The 17,601-nt window shown below is 29.1% G+C and overlaps 1 protein-coding gene across 3 annotated transcripts in view; it reads right to left on the reverse strand.

The window, feature by feature from the left end:
• Positions 1–612: 612 nt before the first annotated feature.
• LOC111637188 (centrosomal protein of 97 kDa-like) overlaps positions 613–17,601 on the reverse strand; it is a 54,580-nt gene continuing 37,591 nt past the window's right edge. For 2 of the 3 annotated variants that reach the window (XM_023382653.1, XM_023382791.1), the window contains 3 exons: positions 8,949–10,316; positions 2,657–2,737; positions 613–2,400 (listed from right to left, as the gene is read on the reverse strand). In XM_023382653.1, coding sequence (XP_023238421.1) covers positions 2,660–2,737; positions 8,949–10,316 — 1,446 coding nt within the window. In that variant the 3' untranslated portion in view covers positions 613–2,400; positions 2,657–2,659. The remainder of the gene's footprint in view (positions 2,401–2,656; positions 2,738–8,948; positions 10,317–17,601) is intronic. The other variant, XM_023382717.1, reaches the window with a different exon arrangement.

Raw genomic sequence — 17,601 nt, forward strand, 5'->3', positions numbered from 1 at the left:
GACAAAAACATTTTGCATAAAAATTATTGTTAAGAACTCCATGAATGTAATTTTTTTTTGTCATATTGTACATAGTTTTATGCTTTTACTTTCCAACTACTTCCAAGTAGTTAATCATTATAAATTACAATTCAAACAAATTCTGACCAACAATTAAAAGCCAAATCAGATATTGGAACTTCAAAATTCTCAACTCAATCAGTTGATACCGATTATCAATGAAAAATGGAAAATGTCAAATAACTAAGTGTCTACTCTGCAACTGAACTTTTGAGTTAAAATATCCCATTGATTAATCATTTAACAACTCTAAAATATGAATTAAAAACTTTATAACTGGATACAATCAGTCAACTTACTTGGTCTCAACATTAGACTTATTTTATTACAAACAAAAAACAGAAAGAATATCTCAATTCTTAACATATTCTGGACTAATTTTCCTTAACTTAACGATAGTAAGCTCCTATCGAGTATATTCTAAAAATGATTTTTATGTCCTCGATATAATAAACTCAATAGCCAAAACAGTTCTCTAGATTATTAACTAATCTCCTTAAACTTGAATACCGTATCTTGTTATCAAGATGAATACGACCCCTAAACAATGGATTTTTTTTTGATTATTGAATAATCGGTGCTTATATAAATTGGCAGTCTGTTGCAAAAATTATTTTAAATGAGATTGCATTCATTTCTTAATGAGATCTCTTAACAGTAGCAAGTAACTTTCGATAAAGCATGAAAATGCATTAAGTAATGTAACTCTATACTACCAAAAACAGGACAAAGGTATGTAAAAGTCTGTACTAAATAAATATCAAAGTGATATCGATCTAAAGAGGTTATTGATTATAGGAAAAATTATATCTACACCATACTCTACTGTATCGTAAGACAAATCACAAACACAATTGTTCCTCTCTATATTATTATTAAAATACTACTTTCTAAACAACTCTATTGTTATTTTATTATTGTTATTTTCTCTCCTAAGGATTATAATTAATTGGAAGTTACTCGGGAGTCAAATTGTTATAATACATTTTAATTATAATGTGTTAATTACTGATGATAAAATGTAATTTAATATAAATTCCAGAAGAAAAAGTATTAACAATAACAATTTACAACTATTATAATCTTCTAAAATTAATGAACATTATTATTGCGTATTCTGAAATGAACATTATTATTTTAACAATAATAAATAGATTAAACTTATCGGCAAGCATCCTAAATATATTTATGTATTGATAATATTTAAACTAATCAGCATGATAACATTTTAATTTTTGAAACTTAAAAACAGTTTTAAAATTTGCTAATAAATAAGTATATATATATTTTTTTTCTTGTTTACTTTTTAAATTATGCATAGAGACAAGTCAGCAAGAGCAGTTCTTTGTTACAGAAACTCAAGATCAGATCTCGAAAGAAACACAAACATAAAATGCATTTCTTTACGCTGCTCCTGATGACGTATCTCAAAGAATTAACTACGAATGATCTAATTCTAATTTGGCTACAAAGTTTTCATATTTATGTGTATGATGTATCTAAATCAAACCTTTTAAATATCGAAGAAGTTTTTTAATATTTTAGCTTTTATCATATAAAAGATGCAATTTCTTTTTTAATGTTCTTGCATTATTGATTTCAAAATTTTTCTATCCAAGAAAATTCCACAAAAAATGCAAATTTTTTTCTTTTGGTCAAGTGTTAATCTTAATAAATATGTTCTTGTTTTAAATAACTATAATAAGAAATTGGAAATTTCAACATTATCAAATTTGTTCAAAGCCAAAAAAGAATTATGAATTTTAACAATTTTTTCCCCATTAATTTTACTGTAACATTATATACATTCCTGAAAACTACAATACTTCTTTGTTTATTTGTTAATAAAACAACACTGTTTGATTAGCATATATTGCGCACCATAATAAAATATCACTTATAATTTCTGGATGAATTTCATTTGTGAACTACATTTAAACAGACTTAAGATTAACATAACAAAAGATAAATAGTGACACATTAAACAGCTAACTTAACTGTATTACACAAACACCAATTAGTTGATAAACAAGAATGACTAGCTGATGAAATTCTGCTTTGTACTCTTGGATTTTTGCAAAATATTTTCTTTCGACTGTAGATGTAGCAGGAGAGGATGACATGCTGCATTGGTTTATTTCTTCTTTTAAATATATTACTTCTAGAAATCATAAACTTAATAAAGAAAATACAAACTGATTTGTCACAATCAATCTGGAGATAAATGATTATCTATAGCTACGATTCTAAAGGTGTTATGCAAAAATCAGAGTTGTTCTAAGGGAATATACCCATTAAGATACCATCTTGGTTTATGGAGCAAATTGACTATGAACACATCTGCAATATAAAAATTATATTTAACTTTAATTTAAAAGCAAATTAGTAATTTTAATTATATTAACAAAACAAAACATAGTAACATATACGAGACAATCAAACAAAAGTAGAACTTTGAGAAATGGCGCAAGGAGTTTCTAATGTGAATATACTTGGCTCATGCCTTCCCAAATCACCAAACTCCTCACTTGGTCTCATGAGTTCCACTTTCCTTTCATCACCAAGTATATATAACTCAATGATAACTAACTCATACCATTTATTCAACTTCACTAGATATATCAGCACCTTCAGGAGATGTCAAAATTTGTCCAATGGTACCTTCTAATTCCCTAAACTAGATGGAAAAAAAATTAATATTTTGAAATATATAGAATCTATACATATATAATTAATCAATTAAATAATTCTGATTAAAATAAAATATTTTAATATTATGTAAAAAAATTTTCTCAATAAATTATATTAAAAAGTACACAGGTACTGTATGTGCAGCTTAACGACAGAGGTTTCATAGGATTACAATGGAGCAGCAAACTTTGCAGCCATCCATACTTTTTTATGTTTAGATACATAAATACTTATTATGTAACATATAGCTTATACAAGACTATACCATATAATGTTTGTCTAAGTACAATCTATGACATTCGCTTAACAACATATTTCCATCATTAAGCGCCACATACTCATACACTGACATACATGTAAAGCTTATTTTAGCATAGCAAAAATTATTGCAACTAACATAGCTACAATAATAGAAAAATAAAGGAAAACTCAAGCCACTAATTACCATAAAAATATCTAATTTTAAAACTTTAAATTCTTGCAAGCAAAAATTAATAATTAATGCAAAAGTGGCAAGCAAATTAATTGTGATTCAAATTAAAATGTGAAGCAGTTACTTTTTCTTTATAGTCAAAAACATTCATTTAAAAATGTTAAAATATATAGTGATCAATTAAAAATTTATATAAAGCAGTGGCATATATATATATATTGTGTAAAATAAAAAAAATTACCTCCCAATTTCTCCTCATCTGAAAATTGGGATTAAAAAATCAAATGCATTGCTTCGTAGTTCCAAATTTACATATATAGAAAGTTTAATTTCAAGATGTTTAATTACATTTTAAAAAATTGAAATTTAAAACTCCATTTAGGATGTCATATTATGAAAATTATTTTATAAAACTACAATTCTATTGAGTAAAAAAATACAGTTTAAATATCAGATTGAAAAAAATTCAAAGATTTTTTGTGCTGTTCAAGATATATTAATCAATATATTACTATTCAAGATTTACACTTTTATTTCTATAAATAAACAAAACTTAATAATCAACAGCCAAACATCAGCTGCCAGATTTCATGCTAATGATAACACTATGTATCATTAGCTTTGATATAGTAAAATCTGCACACTTGGATGGCCAAAGCAGTTACAGTATTAGTCTACTAATCTGGGAAATCCAGAATCACATCCAGGTGGCAACTCCTGGAAAATTTTTTCTGAGCAGTCTCTGTTGGGTCCCATCCCTCGTCACCCAGATGATCCTAATGTGCATTCGGCCAAACTCACAACAGCTATGGAAAAAACGCCCTCTTAGCACCCGCAAGGCAGAAAGAACATAAAAAAACAACCTGAAAATTTTGCATTTGACATTTGGCTATTAATTAATCAGCTTGATTATCAAATGTGTGCCTTTTTTAAAAAGTGACTTATCAGTATTGATTTTTGTACTTTTAAATACAAACATATGCATTTTCCTTTTTTAAAAACAATGATAAGAAAATGATTTAACTTCCAATTCAACTGTGCTTCAATGAATGAATCCCCAAATTAAATTTTAATTAATTTTAATCATTGCTTGCAAATTTACTTGAAATTTTAAATATAATTAGATATTTTAATTATCTTATTAAATAATTTTGGAGTAATAAATTATAAATAAAAAATTCATAAGAGAATATAAGTAATGACTGAGGCTAATATATTTATTTAATTATTACATATTCTAGAGGGAGAATGAAAAATGTATTAAAAGTGACCGAACATTCAAAGTTTAATAACTGATGACCAGATAATCTATGCCAAAATATTTTTAATTAGTATATTTAGAATTTCTAAACAAGTTAATTGTATAATGACAGACAAATAGAGAGAGAGAGAGAGAGAGAGACAATTATGATGATGAAATATTGAGGATTAAAATGAGAATCAAACATTGGAAAGCCATCAAGAACGTGCGAGTTCCAGGTTTGAATTTAAAAAGTGGATGAGGCCATCTACCTTTAAGACTATACAGACTGCCTCATTTATCTGATTGAAAGCTTCATTTTGACTCTGAAGATGGATGAGATGCATCTGAAAGCCTTTCTTTCTAATTTCTTATTGATTTTCTCCACATAGGATATGCTATCACCAGAAACACTTACGTTAACATATAACTGAAATTCATTCCATCAAAACTAAAATAAAATTCAAATTTTTATATTTATTTTAATAATTTGAATTTACTGTACACTTTAATGCTGTAATAACAATTTTCATGATATATAATATGTGATTTTCATACCTAAATGTAAAATTAGAGTAAAAACATATAAGAAAGAAGAACTTATAGAGCATAGTGGATTTCAGTAGTTTACTTTTCCGTATATTAAAAACATTTTCGAAAAATGTGCTAAACAACTTAAAGAAAAACAAATAATTTTAGCACCAACCATGAAAAATAATTAGTATATTTTTCTATAAATTAAGTAAAATATTAAATATAAATAAGAAAAAAAATTGATAACTTACAGAAAACAGGAGTCATTTACAAATTAAAATGTACAGTCGACCCCCCTATAACATACGTTCCTATAACGACAATTCCTATAACGTAGCGAAAAAATTGTAGCAACTTTCGTATAACGTACCTCCTATAACGTCGTTTCGCGACAAGATTGATAGAGTCTGGACCAATAGTGGATGAGCAGCCGAACTACTTTCCTCCGACCCTGCGCCACGCTACGGAGCGGCTAAATTGAGTTTGCTATCGTCTGTTTAGTATTATATATAAATTATATATAAATTAGGTACTGTACATATAATTATATATTAATTATATATAAATTAGGTACTGTATATATAATTATATATTAACTTAATTTATTGTAACTTTATTATAATTATATATATGCTTTCTGCCGCCTGGCAACACGCTACGGAGATTTTAGGCTAGTAAGTTGAGTTTATTATCGTCTGTACAGTATGTAAATTAGGTACCGTAAGTCTAATACAGCACTAATTTTATACATTTCTTGTGAAAGAAACACTTCTTATTCAACGGCCATAAAAATTATTTATATTAATGATGTCTCCAAAGGTCAAGTTATTTTTATGCGAAAAATTAGTTATTAGAAATCGCGGCCGCCGTTTAATGTGCTGTTCCGCGATGAAAACCAGCTTTAAGCAACGGCGTAGTCGAACGGTACACACTCGGTAAGTAATCCTATAATTTTTTGTTTATAGCATAGTTTATACGGATTATTCCCAAAAAATTATACGTGTTTTGGAAATGTTGAGTGGAATTAGTCTAGAATCGGTTAATTTTACAGTAGAAAACCTTTCGTACAGCCTTAGTCCGTAAAGTTCCCACCTATCGGGCTGCAATTGGCTCACGTATTTAATCATTCCTACAACGTAATTTTCGGTTAGCGTGGAACGTATCTAAGCGTTATAGGGGGGTCTACTGTATGTCAAAAATTGAAATATATATAGGAGAAACAGGAAGAAAACTGGAAAAAAGAGTTAAAGAAGATTTAACAGGAATTAGTTTAAAACATGTAAATTTGCCATGATTGACACATGCACATGAAAAGAATTGTAATATAGATACTTCAGAAATTAAAATAGTGGATAGGGAAAAAAATATTTATAAAAGAAAATTTAAAGAACATTTAATAATCTTTAATACTAAAAATATATTGAATGTCAATGACAGTATACAAATTTTCACCAGTTAGCATGATGATAAAATGGCCACCAGCATGTGACTAAATTGTATCTCGGTACTCTTGTATACTAGAAAGTTCATGTTATTATTGTGTATTCATACCACTGAAGAGGAACTGTTAATTGATACAGTTCAAAATGCATATGGTATAAATACATCTCTTCGATAATTAAAAAAAAGGACTGTTGAAAAGATCAGTAAATTTTATTGTATTCATTATTTTAAAGTGACTTTTCTTCTTAAAATATTTTAAAATTATATTTAAATATACCTTTTTAAAAACTGCAATATTCATATAGGATAATTGTTTAATTGTAAAGTTTAATCATTGAAAATTATAGATTAACTATAAATTAATGCCAAACTAAATTGCAATCACATCTTCGTGCATTATATGTAAGCAGTCAAATAAATTATAGCAATAAGTTTACTTTCATAGTGGCCAAGGGGTGAAAAATAAAGTCAGACATATACAGAACAAACTGTCCACAAAAAATTCCTGGGGAACTGCTCACTTGAATTTGATCCCAGGAGCAGTAGGCCGTTAACTTATCTGCCTCGGCCATCTGGACGCCCAATTATAATCTCATAAATCAATCAAATAAGTGACAATAAAAAATCAAAATGTCTGTCTCTTATAAGAAACAAAGGAAAGTATTAGTGAGCAATTTAATTAAGAATAGACAGTAAAAACCATAAAGCAAGATAAATAAAATCTTTTAATTTAACTAAACCTTATCAGAAAAATCTTAAAATTATTTTAAATAGCTAATCAAACATCCTTACTACACCCGATACGTTTAAAGCTATACATCAACCAAAGCCGAATATTATAGGGCTAGAAACGGCTATAATACCAATAATTTAATAGACAATTTGTCATTAGAGTTAGGCATTAGGCAACATCTCTTGATACGTTTAGTAATTATAATTTAAATAATAATTTTAGAATTACTAGAAGAAAAGAATCGACCCGAAGCAGGACTCAAACCCGTATCAAGAGATGGCGCCTAACACCTAACTCTTATGCCAAATTGTCTATTAAATTATTAGTATTATAGCTGTTTCTAGCCCGATAATATTCGGCTTTGGTTGATGTATAATTTTAAATAGTATCGAATATTTTCAAATTGGCAAAATGGCAGAATATAAATTTCAGTAAAATGTACATCTATAGCTATAAACTAAAACATTAATTATTAAAAAATTTTGTATGTCAAATATGCAAAAATTACTGAAGCAATAACAATAAATTTGAGTAATAAATAAATGTCAACAATTCATTGCATATTGAGCTGATGGAAAATGGAAACAAAAATGTATTAAATATCACAATTAATATTTTTCAAAATAAATACATTGCTATATCTCTAATACAGTAGAGCCTCGAAAACTCGGCACTCAATAACCCGGCACTCCGGATAACTCGGCCACACCCTGGCAGGGCAAACAAATCCTTAGTTAATTAATTTTCATTATAGACAGCTTTATGCCTCAAAGTATTTTTCTGAGGTCTGTCTTATCAGGTAAATTACTGTACACTATGTATTCATTAATTTTCATTTTCATGTAGTAAAGGCTCTATGCCTTCATAAAGGACGTACTTTTCCTTTGTTTAAGGGTATTTGGGCAGTTTATTCTCTGTTGTATTCTCAAGTAAACAATACATACAAGCACAGTGCAGTATTTTCTGAGGAAACACTCGTACTTATTTTTTTTAACCCCATTCCCGATAACCCGGCATTTTCACAAACTCAGCCACCCTTCGGTCCACATTAGGCCGAGTTTTCGAGGCTCTACTGTACTATAGTATCATATATTTATTTGTATATTATGGATTTATGTACTAACATTTATTTTTTCCTTAGCTTTCACTAATTTTAAATAATAAATATCAAATTTGGCCCTTCTTAAGCACAGGAACCTCAATCTGAGAAGTGATCCACAATCTTTGCTATGCCAGCCAAATCTTAATGTAACATTCCCTTAAAGATCTGCAAGAGGATCATGAAACTTGTTTTCTTAGTTGAGTGCCGAACTAAAGGTGTCTACCAGATGTCAACTTGGAGATTGTGGATCACTTATCAGCCTATTATGTAAAATTTATGTAAAAGTTGTAAAATACAGTAATTAATTTAAAATATTACGATGATGATGGATCACAAAACTATATTTTTTTGTCATTTTTTCCCCATTTCAGAACTTATCAACATTCCCTTTTCATCACAAAACATATGTAGATTGTACTGTACATGTAGGAAGCAACAGCCTAAAGCTCCTCAACCTGAAAGGCCCTTACATAAACTATACATGAAGAAAAGGTAAAATGGTTATGTGAAGTAAAATGTGAAAGGTCTCAATATTTAACATGCAAATATTAAAATAATTTTACTTTGGCAAAGATTATCTGACTCTATCCTTTCAAATATACAATCCTAACATTAATCAATTTAAAGGCAATAAAAAATTTTGTAAAGGAACGAAATCCATGACATCAGGCACAAACATCAAACAGCACATGCATTTGATTTCCAACTATACCTGTGATTGTAGCTGTTGCAAAGTTGCTTCTATATTATGAACCCTTGTTTCCCAAACAGTAGCTGCTGAAGACAATGATGTTCTTGAGGAAGAATTTACCTTTTGTTGGGATAATTCTCTAGATGGAATGGCTTTCTCTTGAGAACCAATAGTTATCTTCTCTGATTCATTTGTGTTTAAGCTCGATTCAACTGGTGCGCTAGTATTCTTCATGCACGAATTGTATTCTTTCAATCTTGGTAGTTCTGCGGTCTTTTCATCGTCAGTTATCGTATCATTATTCCTATATTTAGAAAGTCTGGAAGGAGAGTTAAGTAACTCTACGTTCACTTCAGCATCGTGAACTAAATTTAATATTTCATTATTTTTTGAGGAAATTGTAGATTTTTCCATGTTTAATATATCTTTTGATGTTTTTCTTTCTGGAGAAAGAACTTTCTGTATTGTATTGTCATTTTTTGAATCACTGTGTGAAGTAACACAGACTGCATCGTCTTTTGATGCTTGAACAATTACGGTGCATGATGATTCGGGAGTTGAACACAAAGAATCACTGGCAACAGCTTTCAGAGATAAATCTGATGCTAAGTTTTCAAGTTTTGGAACTTTTAACTGATTTACAGTTTCATGAACGGAGATTGAATTTTTATTTAAATTTCCATCTTTCTGGTTTCCACTATCTTCATTACCATTATTATTATTATTACAACCTAACTTATTTTTGTTGCTTAGTAAAATACAATTAGTAACTTCTTCCTGAAATATGGATGATGATGTAAGAAAACTGTCTCTAATACTATTGATAAGATTTTCTTCATTTGTTATCCCATGAGAAAGTTTAGAACCAGAAGAATTATTTACCACTTTTTGACTAATACATAAAGTTGGAATTCCACTCGACATGGTTGTACTTACAGAATCATTTTTTCCATTTTCAAGAATGTGAAAACCATTTTCAAGACTCTGGCCATCTCCAGCAAATGAGCCAATCATGCTCTGCCAACCAGAATCGGTATCAGATTCAGAAGCTACTGGGACGCAAATATCTGCACAGTGAATGGCATTAGACGATTTGGAAATTTTCACATCTCCAGGAGATCCAACAGGTGACGTATGAGAGGGAGAAATGGGAGTGAATGGCACTAGTGAGTTCTTTGCTTTCTCGGATTGTTGAGTAATAGTTGGTCCATTTGGATTTGAAAGCATTTCTTTTTCATCTAATACACATGGAATGTTTTTTTTATTTTCATTTCCCTTATTTGTATCAATGACACACATAAGATTTGTTTCCAATTCTCCTTCTCTAATGATGAGATTCTGATGCTTGATTTCACTAATTTTTTCTAAGCTTTCTTGTATTTGTTCAAGCTGAAATTAAAATTTATCAATTATAAATATAGAAGATTAATGATATTAATTATGAAACTAACTGTTATTGCAATTATTACAATTCAATTTNAAAATATATGTAGTGCACAAATCTCATTTTAATTACTTCAGTTGTGACAGGTCTCAACCAATTATATAGAAAACTGACACTGCTTTTAATATATATTTTTTGTCAACTTGGACATTAATTATTAATAGGACAATTATACTGGTTTTTACACAAGAATTGAGGAAAAAGTTCTTAAAGAAAACAGACCTGTACACATACATATGAACAGATGTATGTGTACAGGTAGCTCAATAAAGAAAGTCTGTTTTCTTTATGAACTTTTCCTCAATTCTTGCATAAAAACTTAAAAACCAGTATAATTGTCCTATTAATAATTAATGTCCAAGTTGACAAAAAATATATATTAAGAAACTAAAGGACAGTAAGGCAATAATAATGACACTGCTTTTGCTTATTCTTCTTGTACAAAAAAACTTTGCATGCTGAATGCATTTTTATCAGTGGATGGATAATGTGTGAACAACATTATCAGGTCTGGAGACATTACCACATTGAAAAAATCATTGCCGAATGATTTTTTCAATCTGGTAATTTTTCTATACAATTATAAATTTGTTCAAGATGTATTCAAATTTTTTTTCTTAGAAACAGGGCTAGTGCAGACTTAGGCAAACTAGACAATTACAATTGTCAATGGTCTGATCCGAAATGAGCTTCAAATCAGTATATAGACTTATATTTCTTTATATTTGAATTTAAATGGTTATCCTCTAAACCAGAGGTCACCAAACTACGACCTGCAAGGTCAGCTCATCTGGTCCACTGCTGCTGCACTGTGTCACAAATCAGCTAAAATATAATTATTTATATGGAAATATCATAGACTGTAGATAAACTTACCATGTAGAAAAAGTTAAAGTAAAAATGCCAAAATTAGTCCAATTTGATTTTTGCATCTGACAGTAATATAATATTTAGGAAAATTACTGAAATAAAAAATTTGGTGACTTTTTGCGAGTTTGGATATCTGAGTGCTTTTTATGTAAGTACCTACAATGATGTTTCTAAGAAAAGCGATTACGAGCTTGCTGCAGCGATCATGTTTGTGTATTGGTAAATAAATATATTGGTTGTCTTTATTTTTTGTGTATTAGTATACTCTATTGAACAAAATTGTTATGTGGCCCTTGTTTGTCCTTCTCTCAGTTATGTGGCCCATTGTGAAAAAAGTTTAGTGACTCCCTGCTCTAAATCAATGAGCTATCATTTATTGACACATAGAGAATACAGATAAAATTAAGTATCAGGATCGGATTGGTTGGAAAATTATCAGTATCTGAATTGTATTTACAGAATTCATTATTGTATCATCTCTAATTTTTATTTATACAAGTATAGTATATTGATAAGTGCGTAGAGGTACATATTCATTTTTTCACATTTTTTTATTATTTAAGTAGATTATTCAAATACTAAAATACCTATTTATTGTACCTATTGATGTTTTAAATTATTCTGTAGAATTTCACCAACAGAAGAACAAGTACAGCAACGTAGTTTAGATTCTGCAAGAGAATTTGAACGGCGTTTTCACATTAGTGCAGACAATGGTGAAATGGAATCTCAAATTCCAGAAGAAACACCTGTACAGGTATAGATTAATGATATTAATTATGAAACTAACTGTTATTGCAATTATTACAATTCAATTTCTAAACAGCAGGTTTGAAGTAAACTAGATGTCTGGTTTGCTTCAAAATTATTAAATTAAACTTGATCCAGATTAACAAGCAACTTTTAACATTAAAAAATTATGCATGTATTCAATAATACAGTAACAAAAAGTTTAAATCTTATAAATAAAAAAGGTATTTTGCTTGTGACACTACTGTAGCATTGTATTGATGTGAGGCATCTGTAGACACATTTGTGTATAAATACAGTGTCAATGAATTTCATTCACTTTTATTTAAGAAAAATTTACAGAAGTCTTCAAATTTCTTTCAAGTGACCATAATAAAGTTCATTTTAGCACATTAATCTGTGACATCACTGCCTACAGATCAATCCTACAGACTGCCCTACTAAGAATAACTTTTTTTGTCATTTGAGAGAAATTTTTTAACCTTCACAAATACGTCTGTAAAAGTATATGGAACAAACATATGCAAAGACATAAATAAAACAAAATTAATTTAATTAAGAAAGAGTCAAAAGAAAATCAGAGAGAGAATTCATTGACACTGCAATGGAAACAATTGTCAATATATATAGTCACAAACTAAGAAAACTTTGAATAGTTTTCAAACCTATTAGACATTTCCATTGGTGGATCTATATTTCATACTTTTCTTAAGATAAACCAATGTTCTTTAATTTTTTTTCTGCTGGTTTTCACTTTCCAGGCTGTTATGTATACATAACAAGGTAAAGTAAGGGAATCGTGTCAAATTTGACCCTCTGGGTTTTCACAAATCTCCACATTTTGAAACCTCCTGAATCAACAAAAATCAAAAAAACTGGCAAAAAAATTCCATGGATGTGTGTGTATACACATGCAAGTTAGTGGGCAAGCATGTGTGTATTTTAATATTTGCTTCATGAAATATAATTGAAAATGTTTTCTCCAGAAATCTTAGATGATGTGAATAAATATGATTTAAATTATTAAAAAAGAAAATTAAAATAATAATAATAATTTTATATGTACACTAGAATTGCATTATTGTTTTCAATGCCTGCAAATTGAGCTGAGCACCTAAAATCCCAGCTTAAGTCCATAGCAGAGTTTTCCTGTAATATTCCTAAATAATACAATCCAATTGGGATTCCACATAGCTTATAATATTCACTGACCCAGACTTGACATCCATCTCAAATTTGGTCTAAATTATGGTTTCAGAGGAGTTTATTTAACCCATCCCGTGTTGTTCCTGAATAGTTTTGTCTTGATCTCATTTGACTTAACACGTTGACCCCATATATATTTGTTTCTGCATCGGAACATTTTTTAAACATCAGATGTCGCTATTTGTATGGAATTCCAAAATTAGTGACTCATATCAAAAGAATCATTGTTATCTAGTTTTTGCACAGCAGAATATTACAATAATAGGAATAGTTGTTTACATGAAATCATGAAGAAAAATAGACCGTTAGTTTGTCTCTGTTTTGACATGGCAACGGCTGGGAGAAATAGCACTCTGAATAAGTCAGAAATGATCAAATATTTATTTAATTTAGGTTCCAATGAGTCTGAATTTTCAGACAGCAACTAGAAATATATATACAAACTAAAAATGTAAGTGATGGTAGTAGTGATATTGATCACAAAATACCAACTACAAGTAAATACAGAGGCTAATCATGCGGTAATACTCAAAGAAATAATAGTGCATAACGACTGCGATTTAGTAGTGATGATTGTTAGATTCATACGAACTTCAGAAGCACTCATGTTAACAGTTTCACAGGACAAGCAGGAATCCAATGTAATTTACAGAGTGATGCTACACCATTCGACTGCTTTAATGTATTTTTCGATGATGAACTTGTGGACAAAATCGTTAAAGAACTAACAGGTATAGTGATAGTTTGATGAACTGTGACGACTTACGGGAAAATAGTCATATAAAAAACTGGAAACCAACAACAAATCCAGAAATTAGAGAATTTCTAGGACTTATAATGGTCACAAGTATCATTAGAAAACCGTGCCTAAGTATGTACTTTACAATCTAAGATGTTTTTTCTACACCATTTTTTTTTAGTGCAATGTCGAGCAACCACTTTCTGCTTTTATTGTCATGTTTGCATTTTACAGACAATAATCAAGCCTCAGGTGTTGATAATAAACTGCATAAATTATGCAGTGTTATCGATCATTTATGCCACAGGTTCAAATATGCTTACATCGCAGATGAAAATCTTATGTTATGGAAAGGCAGACTGGGATTTAGACAATATACAAGTAGCCCTCGGTTTACGCCGCAGTTCCGTTCCTACAAAAGCCGGCGCAAATCGAATTGGCGTAAAACAAACCCGTATTTACAGTGAGGGTTAGGTTCTACATAAGTGAAAAATAAGCTAATAATTTTGTTTATTAATACAATATAATGGTAGCCCTCGGTTTACGCCGCAGTTCCGTTCCTACAAAAGCCGGCGCAAATCGAATCGGCGTAAAACAAACCCGTATTTACAGTGAGGGTTAGGTTCTACATAAGTGAAAAATAAGCTAATAATTTTGTTTATTAATACAATATAATACAAANCATTTATTCAACTTCACTAGATATATCAGCACCTTCAGGAGATGTCAAAATTTGTCCAATGGTACCTTCTAATTCCCTAAACTAGATGGAAAAAAAATTAATATTTTGAAATATATAGAATCTATACATATATAATTAATCAATTAAATAATTCTGATTAAAATAAAATATTTTAATATTATGTAAAAAAATTTTCTCAATAAATTATATTAAAAAGTACACAGGTACTGTATGTGCAGCTTAACGACAGAGGTTTCATAGGATTACAATGGAGCAGCAAACTTTGCAGCCATCCATACTTTTTTATGTTTAGATACATAAATACTTATTATGTAACATATAGCTTATACAAGACTATACCATATAATGTTTGTCTAAGTACAATCTATGACATTCGCTTAACAACATATTTCCATCATTAAGCGCCACATACTCATACACTGACATACATGTAAAGCTTATTTTAGCATAGCAAAAATTATTGCAACTAACATAGCTACAATAATAGAAAAATAAAGGAAAACTCAAGCCACTAATTACCATAAAAATATCTAATTTTAAAACTTTAAATTCTTGCAAGCAAAAATTAATAATTAATGCAAAAGTGGCAAGCAAATTAATTGTGATTCAAATTAAAATGTGAAGCAGTTACTTTTTCTTTATAGTCAAAAACATTCATTTAAAAATGTTAAAATATATAGTGATCAATTAAAAATTTATATAAAGCAGTGGCATATATATATATATTGTGTAAAATAAAAAAAATTACCTCCCAATTTCTCCTCATCTGAAAATTGGGATTAAAAAATCAAATGCATTGCTTCGTAGTTCCAAATTTACATATATAGAAAGTTTAATTTCAAGATGTTTAATTACATTTTAAAAAATTGAAATTTAAAACTCCATTTAGGATGTCATATTATGAAAATTATTTTATAAAACTACAATTCTATTGAGTAAAAAAATACAGTTTAAATATCAGATTGAAAAAAATTCAAAGATTTTTTGTGCTGTTCAAGATATATTAATCAATATATTACTATTCAAGATTTACACTTTTATTTCTATAAATAAACAAAACTTAATAATCAACAGCCAAACATCAGCTGCCAGATTTCATGCTAATGATAACACTATGTATCATTAGCTTTGATATAGTAAAATCTGCACACTTGGATGGCCAAAGCAGTTACAGTATTAGTCTACTAATCTGGGAAATCCAGAATCACATCCAGGTGGCAACTCCTGGAAAATTTTTTCTGAGCAGTCTCTGTTGGGTCCCATCCCTCGTCACCCAGATGATCCTAATGTGCATTCGGCCAAACTCACAACAGCTATGGAAAAAACGCCCTCTTAGCACCCGCAAGGCAGAAAGAACATAAAAAAACAACCTGAAAATTTTGCATTTGACATTTGGCTATTAATTAATCAGCTTGATTATCAAATGTGTGCCTTTTTTAAAAAGTGACTTATCAGTATTGATTTTTGTACTTTTAAATACAAACATATGCATTTTCCTTTTTTAAAAACAATGATAAGAAAATGATTTAACTTCCAATTCAACTGTGCTTCAATGAATGAATCCCCAAATTAAATTTTAATTAATTTTAATCATTGCTTGCAAATTTACTTGAAATTTTAAATATAATTAGATATTTTAATTATCTTATTAAATAATTTTGGAGTAATAAATTATAAATAAAAAATTCATAAGAGAATATAAGTAATGACTGAGGCTAATATATTTATTTAATTATTACATATTCTAGAGGGAGAATGAAAAATGTATTAAAAGTGACCGAACATTCAAAGTTTAATAACTGATGACCAGATAATCTATGCCAAAATATTTTTAATTAGTATATTTAGAATTTCTAAACAAGTTAATTGTATAATGACAGACAAATAGAGAGAGAGAGAGAGAGAGAGACAATTATGATGATGAAATATTGAGGATTAAAATGAGAATCAAACATTGGAAAGCCATCAAGAACGTGCGAGTTCCAGGTTTGAATTTAAAAAGTGGATGAGGCCATCTACCTTTAAGACTATACAGACTGCCTCATTTATCTGATTGAAAGCTTCATTTTGACTCTGAAGATGGATGAGATGCATCTGAAAGCCTTTCTTTCTAATTTCTTATTGATTTTCTCCACATAGGATATGCTATCACCAGAAACACTTACGTTAACATATAACTGAAATTCATTCCATCAAAACTAAAATAAAATTCAAATTTTTATATTTATTTTAATAATTTGAATTTACTGTACACTTTAATGCTGTAATAACAATTTTCATGATATATAATATGTGATTTTCATACCTAAATGTAAAATTAGAGTAAAAACATATAAGAAAGAAGAACTTATAGAGCATAGTGGATTTCAGTAGTTTACTTTTCCGTATATTAAAAACATTTTCGAAAAATGTGCTAAACAACTTAAAGAAAAACAAATAATTTTAGCACCAACCATGAAAAATAATTAGTATATTTTTCTATAAATTAAGTAAAATATTAAATATAAATAAGAAAAAAAATTGATAACTTACAGAAAACAGGAGTCATTTACAAATTAAAATGTACAGTCGACCCCCCTATAACATACGTTCCTATAACGACAATTCCTATAACGTAGCGAAAAAATTGTAGCAACTTTCGTATAACGTACCTCCTATAACGTCGTTTCGCGACAAGATTGATAGAGTCTGGACCAATAGTGGATGAGCAGCCGAACTACTTTCCTCCGACCCTGCGCCACGCTACGGAGCGGCTAAATTGAGTTTGCTATCGTCTGTTTAGTATTATATATAAATTATATATAAATTAGGTACTGTACATATAATTATATATTAATTATATATAAATTAGGTACTGTATATATAATTATATATTAACTTAATTTATTGTAACTTTATTATAATTATATATATGCTTTCTGCCGCCTGGCAACACGCTACGGAGATTTTAGGCTAGTAAGTT

Source organism: Centruroides sculpturatus, unplaced genomic scaffold (assembly GCF_000671375.1).
Source record: "Centruroides sculpturatus isolate CEXI.00-Female unplaced genomic scaffold, Cexi_2.0 scaffold100, whole genome shotgun sequence".
NCBI classification, from domain to species: domain Eukaryota; kingdom Metazoa; phylum Arthropoda; class Arachnida; order Scorpiones; family Buthidae; genus Centruroides; species Centruroides sculpturatus.